Source organism: Macrotis lagotis, chromosome 1 (genome assembly GCF_037893015.1).
Source record: "Macrotis lagotis isolate mMagLag1 chromosome 1, bilby.v1.9.chrom.fasta, whole genome shotgun sequence".
Lineage (NCBI taxonomy): Eukaryota > Metazoa > Chordata > Mammalia > Peramelemorphia > Peramelidae > Macrotis > Macrotis lagotis.
The window spans coordinates 321,150,129-321,175,631 of NC_133658.1; the positions used below are offsets into that span (position 1 = coordinate 321,150,129).

The following is a 25,503-nucleotide window of genomic DNA, read 5'->3' on the forward strand; positions in this document are numbered from 1 at the left end:
ACTTGTATACAGAGTGCTGGTCCTGGAGTGGAGCACCAGGCTGGCTGTGAAGGCGGAAATTGGTTATGGATATTGATTATATTGCACTGGTGCATCTCATTCCATAGGACTGTGGGCTCCGTCTGAATGATCAAGAAGGCCGTCGCTGCTATCCCCTGGAAGGCCACCTGCTATGTCGAAGCTGCCACATGGGACGCCTCCCTACCCCAGGCCTGCCCAGCTATACTATGCATATGACAGAGCTCTGATGGACTGACTTCCTACTGGGTCAGAGCTCAGGCCCAGGCCCAGGCCCAGGGGATTTTTTCAATTCCTTAACTAGGTGCTTCCTTAGACAAAGTGAGGTGGGGGTCTCTCCCCTACCTGCCATCCAGGAGAGTTTCTAGACCAGAGTAAGGCCTTTCTACTGTTCCCCTCAGACATATACAATCCTCTTCTCTCTGGGATTTTACATCCTGAGAAATAGTTGTGGAATGGAATCAGTTCCCACAAGGTTCTTCATGCTAGGGCTGGGCTGGGCCCTGTATCCTCTTGCCATGAGTTAATTTGTGCCGCTTTTTCTTTTGTTTCTAGAATGGCAGCCTTGTAGCCCTTTCCCCATAGGCCCCTGGGCCTCAAGCACATGGGATTGCTTAGCTTGTCTCTTGTCTTCAAATTTGAGTGATCTTTTCCCATACAAACATTCTACTCTCAGGGATCCCAGAACCCAACCTGGTTTTGTAGAGAATTATTGATAGTGGAGGTTAGATAGATGGATGGAAAGGATGCCTGGATTCTGAAAGGAAGCAGATTGGGAATTGGACATATCCTATTCTTGGTGTGACTTTCACTATTCTCCTGGACTATTCAGGAAGTCCAGTGGACCATGTTGGTTGCTACCCAGTGGTGGTTCTGTATTGTTGTGCTTTCAAGACCCATTGTCTCTGAGCTTTATTCCCCCCCCCCCTTCCTAAAGCAAGTTGAAATTACAGAAATTGCTGTCCCCATTCTCTCTATAGGTCATCCATAGACCTTGTGACTGAAAGGACAGGGAGCTCTAGGTCCTGGACATGTAGGTAGGATCAGGCTCCATAGACCAGAATGAGGTGCTCTTGGGGGTTGGGCCCCTACATGTTATAGAACATTGGACCAAAGAAAGCAGGGGCTGTTGTCTTCAAGCACTTTCTGGCCTCTCTTGGCTTTGTCCCTGTCACTAGCCGGATATGGAGGATGGATGGAGCTGCAGGAACAGGGAACAGTGTCTCTGGGTGGACTTAGGAAGTGAGGAGTGCTTCAGAATTTGGGGGGATTGTAGTGTGTCTTCTGAAGGAGGGCAGTGTGGTTCATTAGGATGAATGCTGGTTATTGTGGTGAGCTGTAGTGTGTTTGTACCTGGCTGGTTAGGATGCATGTTGTGTGGTCGGGACAGATGACATAATTGTGTGTAATTGGGGAGTGGATGCATGTTGTGTGGTCAGAATAGATGACACAAATGTGTGTAATTGGGGAGTGGATGCATGTTGTGTGGTTGGGACAGATGACACACTTATGTGTAATTGGGAAGGATGCCTGTATGTGCTGGCAGAATAACACAAAGAAGTTGAGATGTGGTCTTGGCCTTCCTTGGGTTGCATTCTATTCATTCAGGCAGCAATTAAGGGAGAGGAGTAGCTTGGGCATCAGGTGGACTCTGAGGGGCTGATAGGCTCCTCCAGGGCTTTGGGTTCTTGAGTGTGTGTGGGGGGGTCAAGTAGACTTTGTTGGGGCGATAAGGGAGGGGGTCTGGCAGTCTGTTCCTTCTTTGCTGCAGGCTGCCCTCTGGCACTCTGCTTTCTCAACATCCCTTGTCACTTTTCCTAGCCTGTTTGGGGTCCCTGCCTGAGTTTCCTGGATTCCAAGGTGCCTGACTGAGGTTGTGTATGTGTCCTGGCAGGTCTGTGTGAGTCCTGTTGCATGCATATGGTTGTAGTGTGATTGTGATTTCATGGCTGGCTCTGATGAAGGATTGAATCTACTGTACAGCTTCCTGAGGGAACGTTCACTGTCCAGAATCCCCAAGAAGAAGGATTTTGAAGGAAGAAGAGGAAGGGGAGCCACTAAAGACCCAGTTTCCTTGTGCTGCAAAAGAAATGTATTTACAGCTTCATTGTACAGCTGACACTGGGACAAAGGCCATAATTTGACTTAAATTAAGTTTTTTTCCTTTGAGAATATTTTCATTTTCTTTAAAAGAATATAGTTTTCTTCTAAGAACTTGGACCAAGGTTGTTTCTGAAACTTTGTAGAAAACCCTCTGTTGTCCAGTTTGTGTGTCATGGAGCTGGTTTGTGCAGGACACACAGTCCAGTTTAACTATTTTTATATGAATTCTTCTATCAACTCAGAATATGCTTCTGCCTCCTCTGAGGCTTCAGAGCATAGGGGATTTGGGGAGGGAGAAGGTTGGGGTGCTTTTGTTTCTGTGTTCAGTTCCTTTGCCCTTCAAGGAAATGACTCTTGGTAAAAAACAGATTTATTTATTTATCTAAAAGATATGCTTGTCCTTTTCTTAAGTTATCACTGGGATTTTGTTCTGTCCAATAAACATGTTTTATAGCTGCTTTTTGTAGTTTTGGGGGGCGGGAGATGCGTCCTGATAGGAGTTGGAGATCTCAACTTGCTCAGTGGCTCTGGGTTCAAGAAGGGTTTTGTCTTCTTCGCAAACATTCCATTTTATCTAAAATATGCTGTTTGGTACATACAGGGACTCAAGATGATTTTTGCCCCAGAGGCAAGGTGGCCAGCTTTCAGTATAGATGTATTGGTTCTATAACTCCCTTGAGAGAGAGGGCAGGCACTGAAGAATTGTCTTCAGTTCAGTCTAGTAACTGGTAGTAAGCTTTGGGAATCAAGAGGCCTTTCATAGAAACCTGGCTTTCTCAAAGCTGGCCTGTACTCGCTCAAGGATTGTCAGAGACCAAAAAGAAAAAAACAAAAAAAAACCCCAACATGTGGTCTGCTCCTAGTCTTTCAAGTCATTGAATTACTGGGTCCAAGACCTTAGTCAGTTTGCATCCCCAGATCAACTAGGAACCTTTAAATATCATTTGATCTCCATTTGCACCAAACTAATAAACTAGTAAAACACTTTATTGGGATAAAAACAATTGCTGGTGGAATAGAGGAAATATTCCTCATCTTAATCTTGAGTTTTGAGTCTCCTTCACCATTCAACATCAATCATTTCTGCTTTGCCTGCTTACATTCAGTCATCCTGTTAAAGCCAAAATCAGTTTCTCAATTTCTTCAAATTATTTTTTCATAGCCAGCAAATAGGGTTCTGAATGGTATCTTCTTTGTTCTATAATGAGTGCTTTTTCTAGATGATTTCCTCCCTTTCCTGTAAATCTCTTTGCTATCAGGTCTAATGATGAAATTCCTATCATATTAAGGCACAAAGTTCTTTGGGAAAAATGGAATCCTTGGAGATTTTTCTGGAGAATAATTTCTCCCAAACCTTGGGGCTTTCTAGGATATGTAGTCAAAACATATGTGATATGGATTATGTTCATTTGATGGGTGACCCATATGACATTTTGAAAACTAGCAGAGTAGCTAACACATACTCTCATGCTGCCTTACTCACGTAGCCCTTCTCTAGAATTTTTACTCTATTAATTTTCCAAAGATTGTATGATATCTGAGTTGCCTATCGAATGTTGCTGAACTCATGACACCAATGAAGCATTCTCAACAGTCACTTTGGTGTCTGTTCAAAAACTCCCCTACACCACAGTCATGCAGCTCTGACTGGGGGGGCTTACTGAGTTCATCTTTTAGAAAAATGAATTATTGCTCAGAATTATTTTTTAAAAATAGGAAAGTATGTGATTCTAACGTAACATATCTAGGATTTCCCTCTCCAACACTCCTCCCCCTCAGGAAGAACACATTTTAATCTGACCATACAGATTATTGTACAAAGGAGAAATTAGAAAAGAAATAAACCAAATGCTCTTCCCTGCACTTTTTCAAAACTCCCATGTCTAGATGTTGTAGGAAAAGAATAAAAGGAGAGAGAAGGGTGTGTGTGTGTGTGTGTGTGTGTGTGTGTGTGTGTGTGTGTGTGTGTGTGTCTTTTTGTCTGTCTCTAATTTGACTTCATAAATCCAGTATCCAAGTCAGAGCCTTCCTCTGACTGTCAGTTTCCTGCTGCCTGAATTGGTGAATAGGAAAGGCAAAAAAATAGGACATAGGAAATCTTGGAAATCTATACCTGTACAGAGATTTTGCCACTTCTTAATGCCTTGCCCATTGGTTTCTCCTTTTAAGTATCTTTGCTACTCAAACCAATGAAATATGGTTGTTGAAACATCCACTACACCTAAATTATAACAGGTTTATAAACACAACTTTAGGTGTGTTTACAAGCATGCCCCTAGGGTATCAAGAATGATGTCAGTATCAGAAATGCCCTCTGGGCTTTGAGTAGCCTTATCAGTATAGACTCATCTTTCCTAACTTTGATTCTCTACCTCCAAAGGAAATAATAAAGCATAAGCACAGTCAATAAAATAGCTATCAAATGTAGGATGATGCAGATTTATTTCCTGAACTATCTTATCATGAACCACATTTTTATTTTTTTTGCTTGCATGTGGTACTAAATTGAAGTTTCTGGTCCCAGTCAACTCTAGCTTAAGTTCTTAGAAATTCTGACCACTCCCATTTTACCCTGTGCCCCCCCCCCCAAAAAAAAACATTTTTATGCCTGCCAAAATATTTCCCGTAGAGCCAAGCAACCAACTTTTATCTGCTGTGTGAAAGCCAGGGCCACCTAAACCCAGTTCACTCCTAAGATGTTATTGTTTGTTTACAAATGAAGTTGAATGACAACAAAAGCTAAACTGAAAGAGCAAGATTATTTTTCCTCTATTTCCCTGGCCCCTGTATTTCTGCCATTATTAAATATATGTGAACTACCAAAACTACTTGATTTTTGAGCTAGATATGGGTCAGTACAAACTACCCTTTATGTTCCCCATTTCCACACAAAGATGAATTAAGAAATATTAGTATTCTGCTTTGGACAGGGAGGGAGACAACTTTTAGCTTGAGTCTTCTATCATCATTGTTCCTCCTCCATACTTGGGATCTCTTTCCTAATCTTTAATCTTTTATCTCTTTATGTCATTGTGGACTGTAATATAATCTGATATCAATTCTATTTTTGCTTTCCTGAATTGTGGCCTATGTGCTTTCCCATCATGCAATCCTTTTCTGGTGTCTGGATTTCCTTAGATTAATATACTTAATATTTAATACTCTTCCATCACCCTTTTACCAACTTTGTTGCTTTTCATTTTATTTTATTTTATTTTTTTGGTTTTTGCAAAGGCTTAAGTAACTTGCTTAAGGTCACACAGTTTGGTAATTATTAAGTGTCTAAGGCCAGATTTGATCTCAGGTTCTCCTAATTCCAGGGCCAGTGCTCTATCCACTGTGCCACCTAACTGCTCTTTCATTTCTTTTAATAAAAGATCTGCTCTTTCACATTCCATATCCCAGGCATGGTTCCTGTCCTACCTAATCTCTGATAGCTGTAAGTACATATGTACTTTCTTTCAATAAGAGCTCTTTTTCACCTTTATACCTATACTAGTTACATTTATGCAGACATCTCAGGATTTTTGTTCATTTTTTCTCTGGGTTTTTTTCTCATGAATTTCTGGTCATCTCTACTGCTATTTTTCTGATATTGTAGGTGTATTGCTTGGTTATAGGTAGACACGTTTTCCTCTTACCTTTTCATAGGTCAAGGAAATATATTCCAACCCTAGTATTAAGTGCACTCCACCTTATTAGAAACCTATAATTCCTATATTTTAAGCCAGAAATGAAAATGACCTCAGATAAACCCATTTTTATTTAATTTTTAGGTCTCTATTCTTTCTTCACTATCCCTCCCCAACTGAAAATGGAAGAAAAACAAATTCTGTTACAAAATGTGGTCAAGCAAAATAAATTTCTGCATTGGCCATTTAGGTTTTTTGCAAGGCGAGTGGGGTTAAGTGTCTTGCCCAAGGCCATACAGCTAAGGTAATTTTTAAGTGTCATATTTGAACTCAGATCTTCCTGACTCTGGGGCCAATGCTCTATCCACCGAGTCACCTAGATGCCTTTCAATTAACATCTTAACATGCTGTCAGGTTCCTAAATTTTGAAATCTTGCAGCAGTGACTGAGAGCAGAAGCAAAAAACCCAGTGGTCTTTAGCTACATTATTGGCTGTAACATTGAGAAATGTTTATTAAAATATAGACAATATAGAACATAGATGATGTTATGTGGTTTTTCTAAGTCAATATGTGGCCCACAGGGATTTTTATGTATAGTGTAGTCCTTTTCCTTTTGAGTTTGACAGAACTGATATAAGATAATGTCTGTGTTCCTAAGTCTTAGTTTTTATAGTCCATGACTAATCTTTGCAGTTCTAGATTCTTTGTGGTTCTGTCCCTTACGCCCAAGTGAAAAAACAGAATGGATAGTATTCAAACGGCTTGACATATTTTGGAATGTTCTGAGCTAATACCTGAAAATGAAAAGCTAGGTAGTTCAATAGACAATGTATGAGACCTGGAGTCAGGAAGAGGCATCTTTATGAGTTCAAATCTGACCTCAGACACTCAATAGCTGTGTGACCCTGGGCAAGTCACTCAACCTCATCTGTAAGATGAGCTGCAGAAGGAAATGGCAAACCACTTCAGTATTTTTGCCAAAAAAAAAAAAAACCCGGATGGTGCCATGAAGAGTAACTGAAAGGACTGAATAATAAAAACTCTTGAAAACATGATCCAGGAAGATAGAATATTTCATTCTTGTTATGATTAAAAGATAGTTGTCAGGGTGGCTAGGTGGAGCAGTGGATAGAGCTGGAGTCAGGAGTCCCTGAGTTCAAATGTGGCCTCAGACACTTAATAATTAGCTACCTAGCTGTGTGGCCTTGGGCAAGACACTTAACCCCATTTGCCTTGCAAAAACCTAAAAAAACCCCCAACAAACCCACTAATTAAAGATAGTTGTCTTTGTTTCCTTTAGCAGCAGTTTTCAGCTGTCAGTTTTCTTTTTCCCCTGACTTATTCTGTATGGTCTCTCACCTGATGGCACCTCTAGATCTATATCATCTTTCCCTCCTAGGGAAGGGCAGGGTCCAACTTCCCTTTTCTTTTGGAAGAAACTTGTAGTTATTGCTTAATTGATCACAAACATTTATCAACACACCAAATGTTTAGTGGTATTTTTTTCTCTATCACATGTTTTTCTACTTGAGCTTCCTGAAATACTTAAGGATTCTTTTTTTTTGGTGGAACAATGGGGTTAAGTGACATGCCCAAGGTCACACAGCTAGTATCAAGTTTCTGAGGTCAAATTTGAACTCGGGTCCTGAAAGCAGGGCTGGTGCTGTAACCACTGTGTCATCTAGTTGTCCCTTCTTTATTTTCACATTGAAACCTTTCAAATTTTGACAAGAGACAAAGACTATTCTAGACTAGAGGTACTGAGTAATGATGGGATGGAGTTAAAATGTAATTGGAAAGCATTTAACAAAATAAAAATGCAACACAATATAGAATTACAAACCCTGGAGTCAGGAAGTCCTGAGTTCAAATTTGATATTAGACTGCTTTCTAGCTGTGTGATTTTGGGCAACTCACTTAATCCCATTTGCCTTCCCCAAATGAAAATTAACAATTTGAGTCTTTTTCCTCTTCCTCTTCCTTGTATTCTTCTGTTCAAATTCTCCTAGAAGCCTTCTTCACCTCTAGTCCTTTTTTTTAAACAGCTTTAGTCTTCAGCTTGAGCGACTGTTCTTAAATCCTCTCTCCAAACCCTCTAAATGACCCTTAAAATTCTAACTTCTTTAGCTCCCATTCTTCTCCCATACGACCTCCTCATGCCAAAAAATGTGCATCAGCATGGTATTTTTCCCCACCCCAAGGAAACAATCCGATACAGGACATGCACAAAATTTTGTTAAAAACATTTCCTTATTAGTCATGTTGTGAAAGAAGAATGGGGGGGGGGGGGGAGAAAGAAAAAAACCACAAGAAAGAAAAAACAAACATTTTAAAAAGTGAAAATAGTATGCTTGATCTGCATTCAGACTCCATGTGGTTCTGGATCCCCAATAAAGAACCTTTTGACCTACATCTTCTCAAAGAGTTTCTGGCACTCTGTTGATCCAACCATCCAACTCTTATGCAAACAATATCGTGGGAATTGAAGTCCTAGGAATTTCAGGCAGTCCCAACTTTAAGACTCATAGCCTCATGGGAAATGTAGTTTTTTTTTTTTTTTTGTATTTTTGTAAGGCAAATGGGGTTAAATGGCTTGCCCAAGGCCACACAACTAGGTAATTATTAAAGTGCCTGAGGCCGGATTTGAACTCAGGTACTCCTGACTCCAGGGCCGGTGCTTTATCCACTGCGCCACCCAGCCGTCCCATAAATGTAGGCTTCTTATATGTGCTTTTGTATAACAGTGACACATAGAAACATAAGCAATGAGATACTGCATGTGCTATGAAACCCAGGTCCACTCCTTTTTCTGATGTAATGATATGGCATTTTTTGGGAACCTGTTGAAGGACTATTATGAAGAAATCTCTAACTACAAAGTGTTGGATATGCTCCAGCCAGATTTGACTCCAGCAAGAAAATTGCTAACCGTATATCCACATCACTATTGGGAGTCTCAGCTTGTGAAACATGAAGAGTTATGGAACTTGGTTTGCTGAAGTATTGGAATAGTATAAATTTTCATGGGGATATGGTGATTGGAAGTTAGGATGGAGGTAATGAAGGGACTTTGGGGAGAAGCATTCCTTACCCCCTGCTTGATCTTATCAAACTAGCTGCTAATACTAAGGGGATGGAAGCCCTACCTCTGATTGATTACCTTGACTGAATCACAGGTTCAAGGAATCTCAAGATCTTAGAGTTGGTAAGTATCATAGAAGCCATTTAGTCTAAGCTCTACCTGAAAATGAACCCTTAATACAATACAACAGAAAAAGCTTTCAACCTTTCCTTAATGACTTCTCTGGAGTAAAGAGCTATCACCTCCCAGAGACAGCCCTATCTCCTTGTGGAGAGCTCTCTGCCAGGAAATTTTTCCTTGCAGCAAAACTAAATTTGTCTCTGAGACTTCCACCCATTGTTTCTAGTTCTATTCTCTAGAGACACAGGAAACAAATCTAATCTCTTTTCTTACATAAAGGTTACTGTTTACATTATTAAATATCTGGAATTGACTCCTCTGTGTGTTAATTTAAGTATGAATTTTTTGCTGCACATTTTCTTGAAAATAGCCACCTTACCTCCACAAAATCTTTTCTATACCATAAGCATTTGCAGTTACTCCTATTCATTCTAATATGACACAATTTTAAGGTCTTTCAGCTCCCTGTTTGCCCTTTTTTGGGATACTTATGGGCCCATCGGTCTCCTTCCTAAAATGTGGGTTTCAGAAAGAAACACAATACTTATGTGGTCTGACCGGGGCAGAGTATAATGGTACAATCAACTTCTAAGGTTTGGATTTTATGCTTCTTTTAAGGTTATTTGTGATTGTGTTAATATTCTTTGCTGTGATAAACTCAATGTTGACTAATATTGAGCTTACTAAAACCCCATTTTTAATATAAATATATTTTTTTCCAATTATATACAGTAGTAGTTTCTGCCAATCATTTTTTTTGCAAGATTTTGAATTTTACAATTTTCCCTTCTCTCCCACTTCCTCCCCTTCCTCCAACAGAAGGCAGTCTGAGAGTCTTCATATTTGTTTCCATGATATTGTATATATCAAAATTGAATGTGTTGAGAAAAAACCCCAGCATTTTTCAAAAAAAAGAAAAATGAGGTTTTGCTATTCCTCAGACACTATGTCTCTGGGCAAGACACTTAATCTCTCAGCATCAGTTTCATCAATTGTATGTTCTTGTTCAGTTATTTCAGTTGTGTCCAACTTGAATAGTTTTTCCATTTCCTTTATTTTATAGGTGAGGGAGCTGAGACATTTAGGGTTAAGTGACTTGCTCAGATTGAAACAGGTCATTCTGACTCCAGGTCAGTACATCATCTGTATAATGGAGATACAATGAGATTAATCATAACTACCTCCCAGGACTGTTCTGAAGATCAACGATAATATTTGTAAAGCATTTTGTAAACTTTAAAATAATATACCTATATGTATATGCATATAAAATATAAATACTACTTCTCCTAACTTTTATCTATGAAAGTTGATTTCCTTGAACCCATGTAAGGACTACATTTATCACTGAAATTTATCATGAAATTTAACCCAAATGTTCTAAATGTCAAGATGTTTTTGAATCCTGATTCTATCATCCAGTATATTAGGTAGTCCAGCATTGTCATTTGTAAATTTATTTTTATTTTATTTTATTTTATTTTTCAAGGCAATGGGGTTAAGTGGCTTGCTCAAGGCCACACAGTTAGGTAATCATTAAGTGTCTGAGGTCGGATTTGAACTCAGGTCCTCCTGACTCCAGGGCTGGTGCTCTATCCACTGTACCACCTAACCGCCCCTCATTTGCAAATTTAATAAGCACATGACCTCTCTATTTACTCAAGTCACTGGTAAAAGTATTAAACAACAGAAGGCCAAACAGTTTCCTGGGGAAACTGCTGGAGACTTGTCAAAATGAAATTAAATTATTTACAAATATCCTTTGAGTTCCAGAATTCAACCAATTTTATTCTTTCTAATTTTCCTCTCATCTCCTTTCCTACTTTTCCTGTATTATATTATCCTATCTTCTTCTGTCCCATTCTATCAGATCCTTTACTCTATTATACTATGCCATGCTCATCATATCATATATATCATACTATCCCATGCTCATCAATATACCTCCATCTTATCCACAAAAATAGGATGAGAGACATAATAAACTTTGATTAAATTTAGTAATTTCTATTGACAGCATGATCTACAAGTCCCAGAATTCCTGGGACTTGAATAGTTTCTTGTACTCTATTCATATGCCTCACAGAAGCTCCTTTGTTTTGCTGTGCCTGATATGATGACATATAATTAAGTGTCTGGGTAAGAGAAGTAGGTAAGTCTCTTGTTAAGTGACTTGCTCAGGCTCATACAGTTAGGTAAGTGTCTGAGGACAGATTTGAACTCTGGAAGAGGAGTCCTTCTGGCACTCTGTCCACTGTGCCTCCTCACTGCCATCTAATAGCTGCTAAATAAATATTTTTCATTGAAATTGAATATTATGTATGTGTAGCCACTTTCGGTAGTCTGCTGCATCTTAAGGACATGACTCATTCTGTGTGTGTGTGTGTGTGTGTGTTTGTGTGTGTGTGTGTGTGTGTGTGTGTGTGTGTGTATGTGTTTGTGTGTTGGTAGCTTCTCAGTCCCTTAAATTCTCACTACAGTCCTAGGGACGTGGGGTGAATAGTCAGAGACTTTCTGCTGTACCAATCTCGGACCTTTTGCTCTATCACCACTAGGTGATGCTGCACCTCATGGAAGTGATGCTGAAACATTCCCCTGATACACCTGCCAGTAGCCACAAGTTTAAAAAGTTCACAGAAAAAAAAAAAATGAAACCCTTATCTTGAAACCCTGGGGAAAGACTAACTAGGGTCATTAATAATAATAATGATGATGGGGGGCATCTAGGTGGTGCAGTGGATAAAGCACCGGCCCTGGAGTCAGGAGTTACCTGGGTTGAAATCCGGCCTCAGACACTTAATAATTACCTAGCTGTGTGGCCTTGGGCAAGCCACTGAACCCCGTTTGCCTTGCAAAAGCCTAAAAAAAAATGATGATGATGATGTTTGTCTTTCTTTTTTTCCTAGATCATTATTTTATTCACAAGAATGCTATTTTTTCTCTTAAGATTTCACAGAACTTCACAAAACACTTGAACAACTCTTGGGAGATGAATATTACTAATTTACATTTAATTTTTTTTTAATTTTAATTTTTTTTAAATTTAAGGCAATGGGTTTAAGTGGCTTGCCCAAGGCCACACAGCTAGGTAATTATTAAGTGTCTGAGGCCGGATTTGAACTGAGGTCCTCCTGACTCCAGGGCCAGTGCTCTATATACTGCACCACCCAGTCAACCCTGTCCTTTATTCTTTTTTTTTTTTTTTAGGCTTTCACAAGGCAAATGGGGTTCAGTGGCTTGCCCAAGGCCATACAGCTAGATAATTATTAAGTGTCTGAGGCTGGATTTGAACTCAGGTACTCCTGACTCCAGGGCTGGTGCTTTATCCACTGCACCACCTAGCCGCCCTCGTCCTTTATTTTTTTTTTTGAAAATTAAAGAGTTTTAACAGTTTATTTACGCTCTGATGAAAAAATACAAATTATCTTCACAGATAAACATCCACAGTGTCTTTTAGTCCTTCTGTTATGAAATCTCCAGCTCACTTTTTGCCAGCACCCACATTTGCCTTTGCAGTGCCCCTCACTTTCTTCATTCTGTTCTTGCATTCCTTTCGCTGCTTTCTTGATGTTTTTTTCTTCTCATACAGACCATGCCTTGCAAGTCTGTGCTTTGGTTCATTTTTCTTTGCATAGTCAAGGGAATCATAAATCATGCCAAAGCCTGTTGTTTTGCCACCACCAAAATGGGTTCTGAATCCAAAAACAAAAACGACATCTGGAGTTGTCTTATACATCTTGGCCAGTTTTTCTCGTATTTCAGTCTTAGGTACTGTGGCCTTGCCAGGATGAAGGACATCTATAACCCTTTGTTTTTGCTGAAGAAGTCTGTCATGAACTTCCTGGTTCTGATGGTTACTGTGTCACTCACGGTGGCGGCCGGCTCCTTGAGCAGCAGGAGAGGGAAAAGCCTCGTCCTTTATTCTTGAAGAAGATCATGGCAGCAGAGAGGTGATACTATGATAAGCAATTGAATTGTATTTGAGTGTGTGTGGTGGGGGTGCTGTGCTAAGTCACCAACCTCACTTTCTCCTCCAGAGCCATCTGAGTCCGGTAGCCAGATTTGGATCAGAATGACTGGAGATGGCCCTGCATGTGAGGCAATCAGGGTTAAATGACTTCCTTAAGGTCACACAGGTGTCTGAGGCTGGATTTGAACTCAGGTCCCATTGACTCCAAGATCAGTGTTCTATCCACTGTACCACCTAGCTGCTCCTAACAACAACACCAAAAAAAAAAAACAAACCCCAAAACAAAACCCAACCAAGGATCAGCAGCAGTTAGCATTTGCATAGTTATTATCTAAGATTTATAAGTGCTTTTCATATCTTATATAATTTAATTCTTTTCCTAAGAGGTTATTAGCTCAATTTTAATGGTGAGTGAGAAAACTGTGGATGAGAAAGGTTAAATGATTTCCTGGTGTCACACAGGCAGTAAGCGTCTGAAGGAAGATTTGAAGTTAGGTTTCTTTGCCTCAAGTCCATTGAGCCACCTGGTCTAGGCAACTCAGTCACTACTTTGAAACCTCATAAATAATGGTGAAACCTCCATAAATTTGGATTTGGAAATATACTTTTTCAAAATTCTCTTTTGCTTCAAAAGAAGTGGGCTAGGACTAGAAATAGTGGGATATGTAGGGGAGATAGATTTCATTTCAACAAAAGGGGTTGTTGAAAGAAAGCTTGATGTAATATTGTCTCATCCTTATAATTCCCCACCACTGCAAACAAATAAGAAGAGGTTATTTTTCCCCTTCTATTACTTCTTTGGGATCTAATTTGGTCATTATAATTTGGAAGCATTCAGTTTTCAATGTTCTATTGTTTTTTGACCCTTTTATGTTATCATAGGCATTCTGCATAATATTTTTTTGTTCTTATTTTATTTTATTATCAGTTCATCTAGGATTAGTGAACTTTAGGAGTTATCAGGTCCAATTCTGCTTGTGTTACAGGAGATCACTGAGTCCCAGACAGGAAAAGTGACTTGCCCAGAGTCACATACCTAATAAGTGATAGATGTGAGGTTGGTACCCAGGCCTTCTGACTCCATAGTCAATGCTCTTTTTTTTTTTTTTTAAATTGTGTCTCATTCCCTCATGGTACATGCTTTAATGTCCTTTGAATAATAATAGAGCTGAAAGAGAAGTGAGCAAACACCTATTAAACACTTACTTTGTGTCAGGCCATTTGTTAGGTACTTTTAAAAAATATTATCTTATGTTGAACTGGAAGAGGACTTGGAGGTCCTGGACTCCAACCTCTCATTCTAACTGTGAAGAAGTGGAGGTCTGGGAGGATGGAGAGACTTGCTGAGTAGATGTCACATGGGGATAAGCAACAGAACCTAAAAACAGAAGCAAGGGCAAAAGTGGAATCAGCTCTGGGTCAGGTCAGAAGATCAGAGAACCTTGGTTCTCATCCACATTTATTTTGTTTGTGTGTGTGTGTGTGTGTGTGTGTGTGTGTGTGTGTGGAGAGAGAGAGAGAGAGAGAGAGAGAGAGAGAGAGAGAGAGAGAGAGAGAGAGAGAGAGAGAGATTTTTGTCTAAAGGATTATTTCCAGAAAAGACACCATGAAGTTCTTGCCAAATTTTCATAAATTTTCTTTACAACAATGACTCAAAGGAGCCTGGATTACAATACCAATTCTCATGACCACAAATGGGATATTAAGAGTTAAAATATATCCCGTACTTTACAAAATATAACTGGATAAGGCACAAAGGTCCTGGGTTTGGGAGAAAACATCCCTCTTGGCATGTCCTAGATATACCTCCATAGCAGGTATGTCTGATATCCAATCCTATCCTAAGTTGAGGGCCACTTTCTTGATGGAGTAGTAATTTTTCAGATCCTGCCTTCTGATAGAGGAATGTATAAAGAACCAGCTCCAAGATTCCATGTTGGAGGACTGGTTCTCTGGCTGGGTTCCCCATGCATATCTACATATTCAGTGAGTTTAGAGAAATATTAATAAGCATGTATGTTTACCTTATTCTGTTTTGCTCTTTCTTTAGTCTAAGCCCTGGAAGTTAATGTTTGTCCCTTATTAGACAAATTCTGATGGTTAACATATATTTATTCTAATTATTTTTTTTAAGGCCAAACTCATGGAGATCCCCATTACCTAAGATGAATTTGAATCCAGGTTTCCTGACTTCAAGTCCGGTGTTGTAACCACTGTGCTGAAATGCTTCTCAAAGAGTAGGTGTCCCTCAAAGCTTTATTATGGATCAGTTTCTTTTTCAGCCTATATTTAGGAAGATGCCTCCCAAATTTATATATCCAGTTCTAATCTTTTTTTCCCTGAACATCAATAACTACGTGCCGAGCGTCTAAACATGGATGTTACATTGGTATTTCAAATTCATTATGTCCAAAATATAAATGAGAAATGATTATTTTTCCCCAAAATTTACCCTTTCTTCAAATACCCTTTTTTTCAAATTGTAGCAGACCTTGTCCCTATGCCCAGGACAAAGGGATTGCTGTTGCCCTCTCACCTCACCTGAGTCTCTCACTATTTTGCAAATATTTAACTCTCCCTATGGAGATTCCCAAACTAGTCTCTAGATTTTTGGTTGTTGTGCAAAACAACTCACCTTGTAAAACTGTGAAATGTTCCACACTAGCAGCTGAGCTGTTCAAGAATTGTACTCCTCTACCTCCGCCCTGGTACTCTATATGAACCTTGTTCCCAACCTGTCCTGGGACACTACAGCACTTGAGCCCTTGAGCCCGACTCCCTTGCCTCAGTTAAAGATCATAACTTTTGCTATATTGGCAAAAATTTTTAATTCAGGTTGATTTACATAGTGTTTAAAATACTGAATATATACATCTACTCAACACACATATGTTATTTGTCTGTGTATTCATATATACACATATATAATAATAATAATTATTATTTGACCACCCAGGTTTGCAATCTTACCTAAAGTCTTCCCCTTCCCTCATGTTTATGAAGGAATATTCAGTCAGTTGCAAAAATTTTGTTGATTCAAGCTATCTCAAACATTCATTCTTTTAATTCACAAAGTTACTGGTCTAATTCAGGATTCATCACCTCTCTCTTGAACTATTGTAAAAATCTCCTAATGATTCTCCCTCTCCAGTGCATCTTCGTTTTCTTTTTTTTCCCCCTTTTTTTTGCAAGGCAATGGGGTTAAGTGGCTTGCCCAAGGCCACACAGCTAGGTGTGCCTGAGGTTGGATTTGAACTCAGGTACTCCTGACTCCAGGATCAGTGCTCTATCCACTGTGCCACCTAGCCACCCCTCCAATGCATCTTCTATACAGGTAGCAAATCAATACATTTTAAAATCTTTTTATTGATTCCTTTCGCTATTTCAACTCTTTCTCCTATTGATAACCTTCATTGTGACAAATATATATAATTAAGCAAAAACTTAGTGACTATACTTGGTAAAGTAAGCAATACCCTGTCTGAGTAGGGTATTGCTTTCTGCACGATGTTCTTTTTAACCTTAATCAAATGTTTCAGTTACTCAGTTCAGTTTCCTTTAGCGATCTTTTCATTTCCCTTCTTATAATTATTGTGTCCATTGTTCTTTTGTGTCTGCTTATTTCACTTTGGCACAGTTCACAGATCTTATTTTTTTTATGAACTCTTCATATTTGTCACATCTTATTTTGCAAGAATATACAATTCTATTAATATGACTTAGGTTTGTTATTCCCTCAAAGTTTACTGTTTTTTGAACCACAAAGAATGCTGCTATGAAAGTTATGATATCCCATATTGGACCTTTGTTTTTGTCTTTTACTTACTTGAAGTTATATACCCAGTGATGAGATTTCTGGATCAAAGGGTGTAGATAGCTCACTTTTCTTGCATGATTCCAAATTGAAATCATGAGAAATTGTATTCATTCTCTATATCCAATCATTTGTACAAATCTTGTTGATTCTACCTACTTGTTCTTTAAATTCACAATTATATTCTTGATGTTGGATCTTCATTTTATTATTTCCTCCTGATCTTTTCTTTTTTTTGGGTGGATATCTTTTAATTAAATCATGCATCCCATGATTTTATAATTTCCAGAAGCTCTTTTTTTAACTTGCTTTTAATGATCATTTCCATCATTTATTTATTTTTTGCTTTAGACCTTTAAATATGCTGTTTAATCCTTTTGAGATGTGTCTTAGAATGTCACTTTTTGGGGTGGCTAAGAATGTCATTTTTTCCACTTGTACTTGATTCTCAAATTTGAGCTTTTTAAATAGCATTATAATATTTCTTATGGTAGCAAGACTTCATTTTGCTGATTTTTTATTTTGGTAGATTTTTTACATTATCTTTTATGCTTTTAAAGTATTTCCTTTTATTTGGTACTTTAAAAGCACAAAAGATAATTTAAAAATCTATGAAAATAAAAAAATCAACAAAATGAAGTCTTACACAAAAGTACAACAGGTGATGCTGCCCCACCTCAGATTGGTTGAAAGGGAATATTTGCAGTGTGTTCAGTAAAAATTATAGTGTAAAATCTTGTGTAGGTCTGACCATGTTACCCACCAGCTCAATAATCTCCAGTGGTTCTTTATCATTTTTAGAATAAAATATAAACTCCTCTGCTGGGCATTTAAAGTCCTCTACAATCTGATCCCACTGCCCCTTTTTGGCTTTATTATACATTCCTTTCCTCTGTGTACTCTCTGGCCCAGCCATACTGCCTTCTCATTGTTCTCCTTCCATGACCTCCTGTCTCCATGCTTTCACACTTGCTGTCCCATGTGCATGGACCCTTTTCCCTCCTCATATCTATCTCCTGGAACTGATATTTTCCATTAGAAGTAAAATCAAGAACAACTTATTGCATGAGATCTTTCTTGGTCCAAGAAAGGTCCAGGTTCTGATGTTTACCCCACTAAGGTTAACATATCTGTGTTATATGAACTTTGTATGAGCTTATATATGTATAAGGATAGAGATTTGGTGAATCTATCAATCCACAAGTCAACCCATCCCACTTAACTACAGTAACTACTAAAATAACTACTGTGTAAAGATACTTTAACCAGATAAGATCTCTACTGAATGAATCAATCAATTAAAGGTTTAGATTAAGTGCAAAAGGGGCAGCTTGGTGGTGCAATGGATATAGCACCAGCCCTGGAGTCAGGGGGACCTGAGTTCAAAAGTGGCCTCAGATAGTTAGCACTTACTTAGCTGTGTGACTTGGACAAGTCACTTAACCCCACTGCCTTGCAAAAAAACAAACCAAAAATAAAAAAATAGATTAGGTGAGAAAAAGCCTTGATCAGTTTTGAAGTTCTTGAAAATCATTCAATGAAATGGAGTGATTTTGTACAGGAAGTATATTTGTATTAGTTGAAAAAGCCTGGTAATTCCCTAAGGGGCTTCTATAGAACTAGTAAGTTATTTTGGAGCTGAGTATTTAAATATTTAACATCTTAGTGGTAGAGGTTGTTTCGGTCAAGTCTGTGGATAGGAATCACTTGCGAGCAGGGAGAAGATTGACAGTTTAGGTTTCGGCCTTCCTCCATATTGTATATAGAGGAAGATATTTTTTTTAGGGTTTTTTTGCAAGGCAATGGGGTTAAGTGGCTTGCCCAAGGCCACACAGTTAGGTAATTATTGTTTGAGGCTGGATTTGAACTTAGGTACTCAGGACTCCAGGGCTGGTGCTCTATCCATTTTGCCACCTAGCCCCACCCCCCCTTAGAGGAAGATTTTATGAATTTTGGAGACCTAAATGATTTAGTTTTTTTCCTTTTGTTCTTTAAAAAAAAAATCAGTATCTGAGCAATTCATCCAGAATAGCAGTGTCTGGTGTCAGTGTCTACACTGAGAATTGAGGATAAACTAGATAAACTAGATTTCCACAATGGTCCCAGCAAAATGTTACAGGAGGAATATCTTGAGGACTTTGACAATGAGAGTTCCATGAGCTGTGACTTATTTACACTTCATTTAAAAAAAATCACTTGCCCAAGTGATTTAGGCAAATTAATTTAGAGATATCATCAAGGGGCAGCTAGGTGGTACAATGGATAGAGTACTGGCCCCTGGAGTCAGGAGGATCTGAGTTCAAACATGGCCTTGGACTCTTAATCAATTGCCTAATTGTGTGACCTTGGTCAAGTCACTTAACCCTATTGCCTTAAATAAATAAAAAAATTTTTAAAAAAGAAATATTAAGGGGCAGCTAGGTAGCACAGTGGACCATTCTTTTATTGATAAATGTGCTGGCCTTATTAATAAAATGATTAAATTACCCAGAAATTTTATCTCTTTTATTTTTGTTTTTTTAGGATTTTGCAAGGCAAATGGGGTTAAGTGGCTTGCCCAAGGCCACACAGCTAGGTAATTATTAAGTGTCTGAGCCCGGATTTGAACCCAGGTACTCCTGACTCCAGGGCCGGTGCTTTATCCACTGCACCACCTAGCTGCCCTTGAAATTTTGTCTCTTGAACCTTTTTAATTACCACATTGTTAGTGATGTCCCTTGTCAAACATGTTTGGTAAAGCCTGTTTGCAGTGAACATGGCTAAATAATGATAATAGCTAGCTAATAAAATAATAATAATAGTAGCTATGTAGTAATAGGTCAGATGTTATACTAAGTAATTAACAAATACTATCTTTATCTTATTTGATCCTTACAATAACCCAACAAGGTAGGTGCTAATTATTATTCCCATTTTATAGATGAGGAAACTGAAGTTAACCAAGCTCACATTAGCTAGTATATGAGGCTGGATTTGAACCTAGCTCTTCCTGTCTCTAAGTCCAGCATTCTATTCACTGTGCCATCTAGATGTTTTTAGTATTATTTATAGATGCAGTTCATTACAATGTAATGTCTGAAAATGGATTATTTCATGCATTATTTTAATTAATACAGTTTCAAATGAGAAATGTTCCTTATTTTATTATGATTGTAATAAGTGAAAATTATTACATTGACACTAATTTCTTTCAAGAAATAAAGATGCATATTTTGCATCAGTAGTGTCAAACTCAAAAAGAAAGGGAGGACACTAAAACATTGCTAAGGATCCCTGCATTTTGACTTAGAAAACAATATATTATTAGCTATGTGGCCTTGGGCAAGCCACTTAACCCCATTGCCTTACAAAAAAAAAACCCTAAAAAAAAAAAGAAAGAAAACAATATATTAGGGGCGGCTAGGTGGGGTAGTGGATAGAGCACCAGCCCTGGAGTCAGGAGTGTCTGAGTTCAGATTTGGCCTCAGACACTTAATAATTAACTAGCTGTGTGTCCTTGGGCAAACCACTTAACCTTTGCCTTGCAAAAAACTAAAAAGAAAAAAAAACCCAAAAGAAAACAATATATTAACATTATCTGTGTTGTATGGTACTTTTATTTATTTTGTTAATTATTTCTCAAGTATATTTTAATCTGGTTGGGTTGCACTTGGAAGTGTTGTGGGCAGCAGTAATGTGGCCTCCTGGTATCATTTGTAAGATTTCTAGATTTTATGCAACAAGTCAAGGCAGTGAAAAAAAAAAGTATCATTGGGGTTCTTGACAATGCCACATAAAGTTGTCTGATTTTAGTCTTCTATTCTCCATCAAATCCCTGACCTCTTATATAACTATATGTGAGTAACTTCAACTCTGAAGTCTAAAGAAATTTTTACAAGAAAGACTATAGAGGGGCGACTAGGTGGCACAAGTGGATAGAGTACAGGCCCTGGAGTCAGGAGTATCTGAGTTCAAATCCAACCTCAGACAATTAATAATTACCTAGCTGTGTGGCTTTGGGCAAGCTACTTAACCCCATTTGCCTTGCAAAAACCTAAAAAAAAAAGAGACAATAGAATTGAAGATGATAATAATTGCTAGATAAAAGGAAAAAATGAACTAGATATTGACTATAAGAGTTCATATCATTAAGAATGAGCATTAAATACAAATAGAAACTGTTAAGAGGATAAAAATTGAAACAAAAAGGTCATATATATAGATAGATGACAATATAATTTAAAATGATATTATACTTTAAATAAAACTTATAATTTAATACCATCAAAAATAACTTTATGAACCATATTTAAGGTACATTGCATTTCAAATCTTTATTTTAAAATATTTTTCTTTAACTATTAACTGTGGAAACATGTTTTTTTCTTTTAATTAAATTTATTTATTTATTTATTTTGAATATTACAATTTTTTCCCCTAATCTCGTTTCCCTCGTTTCCCTCCCCCCACAGAAGGCAGTCTGTTTGTTAGTCTTTACATTGTTTCCATGGTATATAGTGATCTAAGTTGAATGTATTGAGAGAGAAATCATATCCTTAAGGAAAAAAAAATAAAGTGTAAGAGATAGCAAAATTACATAATAAGATAATTTTTTTAAAAATTAAAGGTAAGTCTTTTGTTTTTGTTTAAACTCCACAATTCTTTCTCTGGATACAGATGTTATTCTTCATCGCAGATTCCCCAAAATTGTGCCTGACTGCACTGATGTAATGAGCAAGTCCATTAAGGTTGATCAACACCCTTAGAAATGTTTTTTTTTAAATCCTCCCTTTTAGTTTCTCTAGAAATATTATGACATGCCTTTTCTCCAGTCTAAAACACTTTTCAGTCTTCTTTTCCTTCACCACCAATTGAGAAAGCAATAAACCCGAAATTTTATCTTACAAATCTGTTACAAATATGTATAGTCAAGCAGAACAAATCTCTGAATTAATCATGTTCAATTAAAATTATATCTCAATATGAGTGCCAAGTGACAGTATGATTTCCAAAGTCATTTCCATCTGACTATCTACTTTTCTTTGATTTCAGATTCCCAATTTTTGGTCTTCTATTTAGATTTTTTTATTGCTTTTTTTTTTCCTATTTGGATTTGGAGATTTCTCTTAGTATCTTGTCTTTGTACTAATTTTTTGTTTGCTTCCCTCCAAGTTGGGATTTCCTTGTTCTCTTCCCCTAGTCTCTGAAACTCCTACTGTCAAAAAACTAAGCTCTTACCTTTCTCTGGCCTCTTGATTGCAGCTACTATCTTTCTCTGTTAAAAAAAATGGAATTTGAAAAGCAGTCCCTGGTGCGCTTGGCTTACCAGACCAGACCATGAACAATTGAAATAATGGAAATAGAACACAAAATTTACTCTTTTACTTGTATAAGAAAGTCTAGTCATTTAGATAACAGTCCATAAGTTGTTTAAAACCTGCTTTTATGTTTATTCAATGTCATAACTTTAAACATAGACTCATGGAAAAATTATTTCAGATTCAAAGCACTTTATAGATAGTGTCCATTTACAACTATCTAAAACCACTTATGTTTCCATTAGTCATCCATAGAATACCTTAATTAAAAACAAAAGACATTTAATAAGCTATCATACAAAATCACAAGAAAAGACAAGCTTCCAATGCACTCATGGGTGCCATCCACAGGTTATCACATGAATAATAAGTTAGGACACACATACTCATAACACATATATAATAAAATGTGTGTCCAGAGCACAATTTTGACTGTCAGCATATTTTTGACATATGATCTGCTAATTCCTCTACTGATGCCAGTTTGCTATTCTCTGTTACTTTTCTGTGACTTTTCTACGGCATTGTCTCTGTAGAGCATATTACTATATTTTTGGTTGTTATTTTTGATGCAGCCAGTCTCTTTTATTATCTATTTGGGCTCTCTTGGTCATTATGTTTATTTGCTGCTGTAAATTGTATGTCTACTCTATTCCATTGATCTACCTTTCTATTTTTAAGACAGTAGAATAAGGAATAAGAAGGTAAGGGGAGAAGAAAAATGATAGGGAAAAAAAGAGAGGCTAAGAAGAAAGAATGGGAAAAAATAAAATGGCAGGAAATTCACAAATAGTAATAAAAACATTAAATGTGAATGGGATGAACTCACCTATTAAACAAAAATGAATAGCAGAATGTATTAAAAATTAGAATATAATAGCATATTGCTTTTTTATTTTTTATTTTATTTTTATTTTTTTGCAGGGCAATAGGGTTAAGTAGCTTGCCCAAGGCCACACAGCTAGGTAATTAAGTGTCTGAGGCCAGATTTGAACGTACTCCTGACTCCAGGGCCGGTGCTCTATCCATTGTGCCACCTAGCCACCCCAATAATATATTGCTTACAAGAAACATTTACACACATAGTTAAAGTGGAATAGACTTTATTATGCTTTAGCTGATTTAAAAAAGGCACAGTAGCAATTATAATCTTAGACAAAATTATGACTAAAATAGATTTAATTAAAAAAGATAAACAGAGAAATAACATTTTGATTAAAGGTGTAGATAATGAAACAATATCAATTCTGAACCTGGATGCCTCAATGATATAACATTTAAATTTTCAAAAGAAAAGTTAAATGAATTGAAGATGGAGATAGTTCTATAATAATTTTTTTGAAAGATTTTATTTAGTTTGAATTTTACAAATTTACTGCTCTTCTTGCTTCCCTCCCCCTCCCCCCCACAAAAGGCAGTCTGTTAGTCTTTACATTGTTTCCATGGTATGCATTGATCTAAGTCAAATGTGATGAGAGAGAAATCATATCCTTAAGGAAGAAAAATAAAGTATAAGAGATAGCAAAATTACATAATAAGATTGAAGGTAATAGTCTTTGGTCTTTGTTCAAATTTCACCATTCTTTCTCTGGATACAGATGGTATTCTCCATTGCAGATAGCCCAAAATTGTCTCTGATTGTTGCACTGATGGAATGAGCAAATCCATCAAAGATATTGATCCACCCCCATGTTGCTGTTAGGGTGCACAAAGTTCTCCTGGTTCCACTCATCCTGTTCAGCACTAATTCATGCAAATCCCTCCATGCTTCCCTGAATTCCCATCCCTCCTGGTTTCTTTCTTTCTTTTTAAAATATGACTTTATTTATACATTGCTGAAATATTCTTGTTTAAGAGCAAACATAATACCGCCTCCCCCACAAAAAATAGAGACCCTCATGAGAAATAAAGTAAAAGAAAGAGAAAAAAATGTGTTTCAGTCTGTGTTCTGATACTATCAACTCTGTCTCGGGTGGATCACATTCTTTTTTCTAATTTTTTAAATTTTCTTTTTTTAGGTTTTTGCAAGGCAATGGGGTTAAGTGACTTGCCCAAAGCCACACAGCTAGGTAATTAGAAAGTGTCCGAGGCCGGATTTGAACTCAGGTACTCCTGACTCCAAGGCTGGTGCTCTATCCACTGTGTCACCTAGCCGCCCCAAGGATCACATTCTTTATCATAAGTCCATCACAGAAGTTACTTCCAAATTTTTCCACAGTTGTTGTTGCTGATTGCAATTCCCTCCATCCATTCTTCCCCACTACCATATATTATTTTTTCTCTCTCCTTTCACTCTGTCCACCTTCTAAAATGTGTTGTAGGGTAGCTGAGTGGTGCAGTGGACAGAACACTGGCCCCTGTGGTCAAGAGGTCCCAAGCCCACATAGCACTCCAGAGATCCAGCAACCACTGTGGTCCTGGACACTGTGGTCCTGGATAGGCCACCCAATACCAGCACCTTGCAAAAAGTAAAAAAGAAAATGTGTTATATCTGACTATTCTCCCCTGTGATCTACTATTTCCTCTATCATCCACATCCCCCTCTTCCTCCTGTCCCCCTTCTCTCCTTTTTACCCTAGATTTTTATACCCCATTGAGTGTGTGTTCTGTTTCCTCTCTGAGCCATTTCTGATGAGAGTGGTTCCCTTATTCCCCCTCGCCTTCCCCCCTTCCAAATCATTGCAAAAAAAAACTTTTATATGAAATATCTTAGCCTATTTCACCTCGCCTTTCTCTTACTCCTCATACATTTCCCTTTTAGCCATTGACTCCATTTTTACAATATATTATATCTTCAAATTCAGCTGTCTCCTGTGCTTCATCCATAAAAGCTCCTTCTACCTACTCTATTAAATGTGATGGTTCATATGAGTATTATCAGTATCATTTTTCTATGCAGGAATACATGTAGTTCATCATCATTAAATCCATCATAATTTACCTTTCTCCTCTGCTCTCTACACTTCACCTGAGTCCTATATTTGAAGATCAAACTTTCTGCTCATCTCTGGTCATTTTGACAGGAACATTTGAAATTCACTTGTTTCATTGAAAGTCTATCTTTTCCCCTGGAAGAGGATGTTCAGTTTTGCTGGGTAGTTGATTTTTGGTTGCATCCCAAGCTCTTTTGCCTTCTGGAATATTATATTCCAAGCCCTACAAGCCCTTAATGTAGTTGCTGCTAAGTCCTGTGTGATCCCGACTGCAGCTCCATGATATTTGAATTGTATCCTTCTGGCTGCTTGTAATATTTTCTCTTTGACTTGTGAGTTCTGGAACTTGGCTATAATATTCCTGGAGGTTTTTTTTGGGGATCTCTTTTCAGGGGAGATTGTTGTATTCTCTCAATTTCTATTTTGCCTCTGCTTCTAGGATATCAGGGCAAGTTTCCTGTAGGAATTCTTTAAAAGTGAGGTCAAGTGTCTTTTCTTGATCATGACTTTCAGGTATCCCAATAATTTTCAA

General features: G+C 37.7%; 1 protein-coding gene and 1 pseudogene across 2 annotated transcripts in view; one reads left to right on the forward strand and one right to left on the reverse strand.

Moving 5' to 3' along the window:
- WTIP (WT1 interacting protein) overlaps positions 1–9,740 on the forward strand; it is a 28,092-nt gene extending 18,352 nt beyond the window's left edge. Inside the window, exon 8 of one of the 2 annotated variants that reach the window (XM_074211509.1) lies at positions 108–9,740. In XM_074211509.1, coding sequence (XP_074067610.1) covers positions 108–248 — 141 coding nt within the window. In that variant the 3' untranslated portion in view covers positions 249–9,740. The remainder of the gene's footprint in view (positions 1–107) is intronic. The other variant, XM_074211510.1, reaches the window with a different exon arrangement.
- A 2,596-nt stretch (positions 9,741–12,336) lies between these two features.
- On the reverse strand, positions 12,337–17,657 carry LOC141495744 (small ribosomal subunit protein eS24 pseudogene; annotated as a pseudogene).
- Positions 17,658–25,503: the final 7,846 nt, after the last annotated feature.